The 10,907-nt window shown below is 31.5% G+C and overlaps 1 protein-coding gene across 2 annotated transcripts; it reads left to right on the forward strand.

Annotated features, from left to right (window-relative positions):
- The first annotated feature begins 1,367 nt into the window (after window positions 1-1,367).
- Window positions 1,368-10,633, forward strand: LOC148284205 (zinc carboxypeptidase-like). Of its 2 annotated transcripts, none has more exons than XM_088242490.1 (7): window positions 1,368-2,213; window positions 3,033-3,319; window positions 4,707-5,106; window positions 6,868-6,952; window positions 7,064-7,266; window positions 9,080-9,164; window positions 10,347-10,633. In XM_088242490.1, exons 2-7 carry the CDS (start codon window positions 3,036-3,038, stop codon window positions 10,547-10,549), a joined length of 1,260 nt encoding a protein of 419 aa, XP_088098616.1. In that variant the 5' UTR covers window positions 1,368-2,213; window positions 3,033-3,035; the 3' UTR covers window positions 10,550-10,633. The 2 variants fall into 2 exon arrangements, with proteins under 2 accessions (XP_088098616.1, XP_088098617.1); XM_088242491.1 differs by having other exon boundaries at window positions 1,368-2,079.
- The last annotated feature ends 274 nt before the right edge of the window (window positions 10,634-10,907 follow it).

The raw sequence follows: 10,907 nt of genomic DNA on the forward strand, positions 1-10,907 counted from the left end.
CTGCATGTCGATTTTATATTTTTGCAAATCTACTATGGTGAAGGTGTGTAGTGGTATTTCCATGTTGGAGTAGTGTTGTTGTCCTGACGAAGAGACGGGTTACGTCTCGAAACCGGTAGACAGATAAGTCGGTGAATTGTTTTACACAAATTTTATTAACATAATATTAAAATGTTTGACCACAAAGTTAATGCTTTGAATATTAATAATATTTTTTATTTGTTTGTAACATTCCAATTTTTAATTTCTCTAGTTTTTAATTTCTCATTTCTTTTCTTAAAAAAAAAAAATGTAGTTTCTTATGTTTAACTTAATTTTATTTCTTTAAATCAATCTTTATTCTTATCTTTCACTAAACTTAATCTTTATTATTACTTAAATTGATTTTACACACTTGTTTTATATAATTTATGAAAAATGGTGGAGTTCTATAATTGAGAATATATATAAAGAACGTAAGTTATACTTACTTTAAAAAATTATGTATTTTATTTATTATTGTTGAACTTCCAAATAAATTTTTAAAAAAATAAATTGTTAATACCATTTTTTAGTACGTATATATGTATGTATATATATTTTTTTGTTTTAATTCTTTACGAGTTTTTTTACAATTTGCTTTTTAATTTAATCACTTTTCTTATATCCATGTCTTTTTTTTTTTTTACTATGTAAAGTTTCACTTTTTATTTTGCATAGCAGTATGCTTTTTATTATTTTTACATGTATACAAAAAAGCGTTGTTTATTTTTTTAATTATTACTTACTATGTTTTTAATTACCTGTATATTTTTGTAAATGCCCCCTGGGCTTATTGTAAAATTAAATAAATAAAAAATAAACAAATGAATAATTAATATAATATTTGCTAATCAACCTGTCATTTTTTATCATCGTTATCGAATGATTGTTTGATAAAATAGTTTAATATTATTTTATATGTTATTAAAAGTATTTAAAAACATGTTACATAAAAAAAATCATATCTGTTTCGCTCTTTGCCAAGGTAGGTTGATATCCGATTAATAAATTGTATAACCAGGTAAATGACACGCCTCCATTAAAAAGTTTTTTTTCAAATACGTAATTCAAAGTAAATATGTGTATTTCAGTTTCAGTGCTGCAGAGCAGCGTTTATTTTGTAATTAAAAAAATACGTATAAGAATTTGTTACCTACTAAGTCTAAAGACTTTTCGGTGGGACACATTTTTTTTTTATGACAGGTTTGAATTACATTTATTTTATTTATATTTTACAAATTTATTTATAAACAGGCACTATAAAGTATCAAGAAGATATTTCTTCAGTTCTATTTTTTTTCATTTGAAGATCTTTCATGTTAATGATGGTTTGTGGGAGATCATTGAACAATCTTGGAACAACGTAATTTAATGTTCTCTCTCCGAAGTAATTTGTAATTCGGGGAACGAACAGGGAGCCCTTAGTTTTTAATTTAGTGTTGTGGGTGTGGGAAACTCTTTTTTTTATATTCCGGATCAACAAAGTGATCTACAATCAATTTGTAGTCACAAAGTTGTTTTACCGGCAGGACATTACAGAATTTAAAAATATACACCTTCGACAATGTTTAATCAACCACTTTTTATTGTCTACCTGTTTCGAAACGTATCCGTTTTTCGTCAGTACACTTTTGTATGACAAGTGTCCTGTCTAAGAAACGGGCACGTCTCGAAGCCGGTAGACATAGGAAAACCGGTAAGTGGTTTTATACAAATATTTACTATCTAACTAAAGTAATACAAAGATTTTTATACGATAAAATTATTTCTGCACCGTCTTGCTTCTAGTAAAAGTCGAGTTGGAATCGGTATCCGCTATCATTCACTCAAGCTGATATCTTTGATATCAATACTTTGAACTGATATAAATGAGCTGATATAAATACTTTGAACTTGTTGAAATTAACTGAGAGAAGAAATATTATAGATTTACCGAATTTATTTAAGATTGTTAACTTTACATGGAACTGCACAAATCTATTACCACTCATTAACTTCAGGGTACCTGGACGAAGGACTCGTCAAGTACCTCAGTAAAGTTGCAACAATTCGCGAACGGTATACTCATATAATACTATTCTGAATCGACTCCATGTACTTGGCAATAACTATTCCAACGTTGCTGATATTTTTGACATTAAGTTAAGTTTATATAAATCAACTCTATTTAATCATTTCAATGATGGTGAACGGTAATTTTCATTTTTTTTTATTATAGTGCTCTCTATGTTTACTTTTGTATGGGCACTATTGTTTACCATATTTACGTGTTTACTTATTTTTTTATTACTTTAATTATTATTATTACCACCTTTTTCATATTTTTTTGGAGTTTCATTTTTTTTATAATGTATTTAATTTATTTTTATTTTGTACCTCTTGAAAAAAAAATATAAAAATTAATTTCCTAATAAAAATTTATCTCCACACATTGTTTAATTATTTAAAAAAATCTAAATATGTTCTTTATACGAAACTGCTGTTTTATGGTATTTATGTAAAATAATACTTTTCAATTTGATTTTTATGTTTTTCATACTATATTGAAGTGATTGTATTATTTTTAATATGTATCTTTGTTTGGTAAAAGGTACTGCGTACCGTATGTATTAATAAATAAATATCGATTATCCGAAATTATTATCTTTGGGCCTCAGTTGATTAGGATCTCGGATACCTAGAAATATCGCCTCTTTAAGCCTAACAATTCATTTTTGATGTTCAAAGTAATTGAAATTTAATATTTATTTATTCAAATATTTTTTCTCTTTACTTATGTATATCTAATAAATACAAATTGTTAATATAAAATTGGTTTAATTTTTTAAAGTATTTATCGTATAATATCATGTATTATGATAAAGTCTGTATGATTTTCATTAAAAATTGACAAAAAAACTCGCTTTCTTAGCACAATTTTGTAATATGATACCACAAGCACGGTTTAAAAACTGATAATATAAAAAAAAATATTTCTAATTGTCAAAATTACACATTAATATTTGTTCCAGAAAATGAAATCAATATTCTTATTGGTAATATGCTTTGCATATGTGACTTCACATGTCACTAGGTATGATGGCCATAAAGTATTCAGGGTTACCCCTGAAACGGGTGACCAGCTCGAAGTCATCGTCTCCCTCAGCAAGGAATTGTCTGACCTGGACTTTTGGGCCGAGGTGGCAGGACTTGGGCAGGCTGCAGATGTGATGGTTCCACCAGGTAGTCAGGAGACCTTCACAAAAACTATGAAGAGTAATGGAATACATATGGAGGTGTTAATTGAAGACGTTCAGAAGTAAGAGTTTATGTATATTTTGTTTATTTAATTTTGTTCAAATTTACTGTGTGGATGTAGACGGATGTTCCAACAATTATGGAAGAAGAAAGTTGAAGTAAATCATACCAAAAATACATAGATTAAATGCTTCTAATAACGACAAAACGTGATAATTTGACAATATTTTGAGTTTGTCCAAATTTTTGTAGACAAGGACTGGATTCAACTCCCTGGGGAGTTGTTTATATTAAAATATTACAACAGAGATGAAGAACATTTAAGAAAAGGTAATATAGAAGTCTAGGCATCTACAGGGCTTACGACCTGTCAATGGCTCTTTAACTTCACAAACATCAACAGATGAAAGAATTGAAGGAATATAGATGTTCAAATATAGGCAGAATGGTGAATGTTACACAGTGTGTAAAGTGGCCAGCCATTGACAGGTCGTAAGCCCTGTAGTTGCCTAGACTTCTATATTACCTTTTCTTAAATGTTCTTTATCTCTGTTGTAATATTTTAGTGATAATTTGAAATAAGAAAGTCAGAAAAGGCACATAAACACTATTTAGTAATTACCTTTATCAGTTTTTGTAATTGATATTATGAAAATAACATTTGCTCGGCATTTACTTAATTTATTTTCTCGACAACTGACGTAAATAATTATTATCAAATTTACTGATAACGATAAAAAAAATCAATACTAGATAAAATAATATGTTTTTCTGAAACTATAAACGGTATTATGGTTAAGCGGAAAGAGCGTTTGGCTTCCATGTATTTGTATGTACCAATATTTGGCTAGCAAAGATCCTTGGCTTCTTATTTCCGATATATACGATAAAAAATATTTACAAGATAGGTGTGTCTTCAGCAAAATACTTTAAAGTCTCTTAATTAGCAACCTCTAGATGTTGATTCTGCGGAGCCGACGACGAAATACTTATGCACATTCAATGGGAATGCTATGCTTTATTCCAAAAAAGTAGACGCTTAATCAGAGGACTTAAGCCTGAGGAAGTTACAGAACTCGCACCTAACCTAATAGCCAGATATGTTATAAACCTGGGTTTGGAAAGGCAGATTTAGCAATATGAGAATACTCCTTAACCACACAATAACAGACTCTTTTAAAACCTGGATTTGGAGGGCGAGAACTAATTTATTGGGACCCGTTCTATACTGCACCACGACTATAAAGCACTGATCTACAAGGATAAGAACTGGCGTTTCAAGCGTATTATGAATAAAGCCATTGAGGTTTATTGCAATTTATGCATTAATACAAAATTAGGTGTGGAATGAGCTATTTGGTGAAAAACGGGGTAGAAAATTTAGAAACAACACTAGAATATTAAAAAATCAGGACTCAGTTTAAATCAAAGGACTATTTCATTTCCAGAAAGATCGATGAAATGGAACCAGCAGTATCTTCAATCCCAGCAAAAAATACAACAGTGGACATGACTTGGACAAACTACTACAACTTGGAAAACATCAACGCTTGGCTAAATAGTCTCATCTCCGCAAACCCTTCAAGAGTATCAGCTCTTAAGATAGGCCAGTCGCACGAAGGAAGGGAGATTAAGGGAATAAAGATATCGTTTAAGCCTGGAAGAAAGGGTGTGTATATTGAAGGAGGGATTCATGCAAGGGAATGGATATCACCAGCAACTACCACCTATCTCATTAATGAGATCTTAAACAGTAAGGATGTTGCGTTCAGGAAAATTGCAGAGAGTTTCGATTGGTACATTGTTCCTGTGGCTAATCCAGATGGGTATGCCTACACTCACACCAACGTAAGATATTCATTTGTTTATTAACTATCGCTAAGCATTAATAATATCATATTACATTTACAGTGATTCAGAGCTTAAACTATAAAAAATGTAAAACCTGCTTGTTTTTAGTTTTAAGACAGACATATTTAAACAGTGTTCAGTTAAAAATAAACAAAATTCTGGAAGAAAAAGTTCATTCAAGCTTGGGAGAGTTTTTGATCTGAGAACATGGTGCAAGTAATTATTTTTTTTCGGTCAAAGTGAAAAGGATATTGATTTTAATCAAACCCGTTTTAAATAAAATAATCTTTATCATTATTTTTATATATTAATAAATATATATAATTCATCTGTACGGATGATGTTACCGAACTCCTCCTAAACGGCTTAACCGATTTACGTGCCTTTTCAGAGAAATATAGATCTTTGCGCTGTGCGTGTTCGTAGATAGTAAAATATTCAATCTAATATGTCAAAGAGAAGTAAGGAGCATAAATATGTTATTTATAGATCTACCAGGGTTGCATGATCTACATTCGAGGAGAATGCATTAATAAAAAAAATGAAAACATGTTGTTATTTTGTCCATAAAAAAGTTTGTTTTTGAATGTTTACAAACAGCATTTATTTTTTGTGGATCTCAATCAGATTTTTTCCTTAAATTCGTTGAAATTTCCATCCATTTATTTATTTTTACTGGATTTTTGGTAACACTAAAATAATATTAAATTCAATACATTTTTAAAAATCGTATTCCTAGATAAGTACACCCCTCTGTTGGTGAGAAGACCGGAGTTTGACGTTTGCAAAAAGAATGCCATATTTGGAATTCAACCATTAACAAGTACTTACTTAAATTCAATATTAACAATTTTTAGTTTTGGAATTTAATCACAAACAAGTTCCTAGGTACCTACTTACCAATTAAAAATCTTTTTCCAAGCTAATAGCAGGCAAGCCAACGCGCAACGTTTGGGCAGGACAACGTCTGACGGGTCCGCTAGTGATATATAATAAATAAATAAATTTATGAATGTATGGAATCCCCAATATATAAGTAGAATAGAAAATATTCAAAACAAATTTATAAAGTACCTTAAATACAAAACCGGTATTTCTTATGTATCTACTCTCACTGCCTCCACCTTCCATGGAATCATTTCTCTACAATACCGCAGAGTGTGTGCGGACCAACTAATGCTTTACAAAATTATGACAGGAATGGTTAAATGTACAGAGCTGCTTGGTTTAATAACAATACATGTGCCAACCAGGATTTGTAGACGATACCACCTGTTTCATGGACCAATAAGTAAAACAAAAATGCTTTTTTTCGTAGGACTTTTTCAGTGTACAATACAAAATTTACAAATATAGATTACATCACTCTGTCAGATTTAAAATTTACACTAAAAATGCATTATGTAACTTAGTAGGCATTAAAATAATAAATATGTACATATCCCTTCCCCTCCTTATCCTCTCTTCAAGCATTCTTGTCCTAATCCTGCCCAATTTACAGTAACTTTATGTTCTTAAAATAAATATTTCAAAAATCTTTGATTATTGAGTACGTGAAAATATCATTTTTTATATGTATAAATTATATGTATTTATTTGATATGTAATCTATATTTTCTTTACTAATTTTGGATACTATGTGGAAATCTGTTATTAGTTCTGAGTTTATACATTATATCTGTTTGTTTACTAAAAATATGTATGTAGAACTGTTGATTTCCTAAATAAAATAAAATAAAATAAGATAAATAATTTCAGTCCCGGTTGTGGCGCAAAAATAGGACCCCATATTCACTGTGTTATGGAGCCGATATGAACAGAAACTGGGATGTTTTCTGGGGAAGTAAGTAAAAAATATGACAAGTTGTATTTTTTATTATTGAGTACCGTTCATAATTCACGATGACATACTTTAAACTTTTTGAAGTAAAATTGATGTGAATTTTTTCCACAGCTGAAGGTACCAGTACGTCAGCATGTGCCGATACTTACGGGGGACCCAAAGCCTTTTCCGAAAAAGAAACCACTGTCATGTCTGCATTCTTAAAGACCATTGGATCTAACTTGTCTGTCTTTCTATCATTCCATTCCTATGGCCAAATGATGCTTATGCCATATGGACACACAACTGCTCATTTGGATAACTATGACGATGTGGTACGTAATTCAGACAAGCCGGTTCTTAATTATTTTTTCTATCAGATGATATGCATTCAAAGTAGAGGCTTAGTACCTGCTAACCACATCAAGTAATTACTCTTTTTACTTAAAAAAGTGAAAATGAAACATAAATGTTTTAATTTGTATTTTTGTCGGTCATTAGTAAATCATAGTATTCAATAGTATAGCCGAGAGCAAATCTAAAGCTTCTACTTTGGAGTTCATAGGAATAATATATGTTTAGTTTTATACTGTTTTTTTTTTGTGCCGTTGCATTATTTACGCTTGCCTAAATTATTTTTTTGATCAATGTACCAATCAGTATATATTTTTTATTCGAACAAGTAGAAATAAAGGTAGAATTCGTGTATCTGGGAAGCTGTTTTTAAGAGATGGAAGAGTAGAAAAAGATAGTAATTTGCTAATAAGAATATGTCAATCGAAGCTAAACTAGCAGTGCACCACAGAGTTTTAGTCCCAACATTTATGTATGGAAGTAAAACATAGAACTGGCAGAGGAAGGATGAAAGCCGAGTGAACGCGGTTGAAATGCGATCTCTTCGACAAATGTGTGGGAAATCAATGTGTGACAGGGTTACGAATGATAAAATCAGGCGAGAATGTAAATCTGAGTCAAGTATAATTGATAATATTAAGAAAGGTCTCTGAGATGGTTTGGTCACGTAAAACGAATGGACGACGAAAGAATGGTAAATCAAGTATATATGGCGAAAGTGAACGGTACCGTGAGACGAGGACGACCAAGGAAGACGTGGCGTGATCAGATAAACCAAAATCTTAAGTCTGGTCCTGTCAAAAGCAGACAGAACCGAAGGGCGTGTATGACAAGATGCATGAATGTGTATACTGATACACACTGAATGAATAATTCAGTCCCATACAATACGGTAGTACGCAAAATGCAGTAAATACGATATAATGTCAACAATAAAACAAGGTTTGACAATACGCGAACGTTGATTCAAAACGAGCACACAAATACATATTATATGCACCTACATAATATATAAATAAGAATAACATATAAGTTTGATAGAAATTATTCGAATTGTAAAAATCAGGTGTCACAAACAGTTGGCTCGTAGTACGGGGATATATACAATTATATTAAAAGATCTTCTTGGTATTTTTTTTACGGTTTAAATTAAGGCTAGATTTCTAAATATCCGTGCACTCTGTAGCTGTAAGACGTGTCGTTTTGTAGTTCCTGTAAAATTATCAGAAATCAACTTGATCGGATATGAAGAACTAGGATCCCAACCAGCTATGAGCTGTGTAGCTACAAGTCATGTTGGGATGTTTATTGTACACCACCCTTGAGGTGATTTTTTTCCACAAAAATGGTTCTTTATAAATTATCCAAAATAAATACCACCAGTTTAAGAATATTTGCCTTCTTATTAAAATTGAATATGACAATAAACAAAAGTTTATCATAAAAATGTAAAATGGACAATAAAGAAAGACTTGGCATAATCTATGTATTTAATATTAAAATCTTGAATTTGGAAAAATAAAAAATGGAACGAATCAAATGGCATGTATGATGAAAATAGAGTTTGGTGCTAAGTTAAATGTGACTGGCATTCCGTCATCTTTGCATTTCCTCCTGGAACGTAGCGGGATGTTTGCTTGAACTTTTGATTTTACCAGCTTGCTGTTGTGAAAATTGATTTATCTGAAAAATAATTGTATTTTTAAATGATCAAAAAATTTTACCAGCGTAAGCGGTATTTTTAAACGCCGCGCAGTTCACATACATAATAAATTTTCGTTTTCATTCTTTCAGATCAAAGTTGGGAAATCTGCCGTTGCTGCTTTGGCTAAGAGATATAACACAGTATACAAGGTTGGGAATACCGCAGAAACGATATGTGAGTACTGATAAAAAAAACCTCAACAATAGTCACTTGATCAAATAGTTTTGTAAAAAAAAAACGAATAGCTCCACGGAGATTTAATATATTTACAGAATATACTGCTTTTTAATTATATGAATCAATTCCACGTGCTCAAGATGAGAAGACTTTAGAGTTCGTTGTTTATGAAAAGTTTCTTCGTCGGGTATTTTACAGTTTACTGAGGTGGTGGTCACACTTTACGCACTGACGAAATTCATTATTGTGCCTATGTTAAAACATTTACATTTTCTTGACTCTTCCAATAGTTGATTTCAAGCTAGGATATTGTAAAAAACACGTTTCATGTAAAATTAAAAACGTATGCCTTGGCTAAATCCAACAAATAATTATAAATTGACATGTAGAAACTTGGAATCATCATTGTTAGTAAATGAGATCGAAGGCACCTGAGATATCAAGTAATATAATGAGGACATATTTTTTGTTTGTGTTTTCAACAAAATTGCTTATTATTTATTGCTTCAGTAGAAATTATGGATCTTAACCCAAATTGCTTAGCATTTATCGGTTGAGTTACATTTAAGTGAGTCTCGAGTCTGTTGCATATTAGTCGCTCCAGTATTTTTCCCAGAATAGGCAGAAGAGTGATTGGTCTTTGCGCTTTTGGATCAGTACTTGGCCGATTGCAGCGCTTAGGAATTATTTTTATCAATCTCGTTTTCCAGCAATCTGGGAAGACACCTTCGGAAAAGCAAATATCAAACATAGTAAGGAGTTCAAATGAGCTAAAGACCAGCAACTTTTTACAAGCACAGGGTCAGTTTAGTCTAGATAAGATGTTTGATACAGATTGATATTGGAAACAATTTTTTCTACAATGAATTTGATGGAATTAATAATGCGTGTTCTCTGCAGGAATAAGTGCGTCAAGTAGAGCTGAAGCCATGTCCACGGCAGTGAATGTAATGATACCAGTCAAAGGATGTTTAATGCCAGTAATGGGCTTACCTTGCAAATTTTAATTTGAAATAAACTAATATAGAGTACCCCAGAGATCAGATTTTCTAGTTGGCGCTTAGTTTTCTTTCAGTCTTTGTTCTTGTAATAAAATTAGTTCCGTGTCTTAAAATGAAGCATGGTTGAGCATCCACTTTAGCTAGGTATTATTTTCTAAGCTTTTTTGTTGTGTTCCAGATAAGCACAGTGGTGGCACCATGGATTGGGTGAAGAAGACCTTCCAAGTTCCCATCGCGTTTACCTTTGAGTTAAGAGACACAGGAAGCAATGGTTTCGTCCTTCCCGCCAGTCAGATCATTCCCAACTGCCTTGAAATCATGGACTCGGTAGTCGCCATCTTTCAAGAAGGCGAAAAGATCGGACTTATTACATTGTCTTAAAAATATTTATGAACGTATGTAAAATACTGACTGAAATCAAATAATGAATTGATAACGATACGTAATAAAAACATATAAAAACAATGTTCATAGCTTACATTAATTAATAATTATTCTACAATCTTTGAGTATGTCCAAATGCTTGCATACTGGTTGGATTTCCTCCCTAGGGAAGGGAGTTGTTCATATTTAAGTTGGTTGCAACACAGAGAGAAAATATTTTTGAGAAGGGAATATGGGAGTTTAGGCATTTACAGGGCTTATGATTTATCCTTCGCTGGTTTAAGTGTAACATTCACCATTCTGCCCATGTTTGAACATCCACATTTCCTCAACTCTTCCACCTGTTGACTTTTGT

This window comes from Micrasema longulum, unplaced genomic scaffold (assembly GCF_059751315.1).
Source record: "Micrasema longulum isolate JH-2025_06_02 unplaced genomic scaffold, ASM5975131v1 h1tg000141l, whole genome shotgun sequence".
Lineage (NCBI taxonomy): Eukaryota > Metazoa > Arthropoda > Insecta > Trichoptera > Brachycentridae > Micrasema > Micrasema longulum.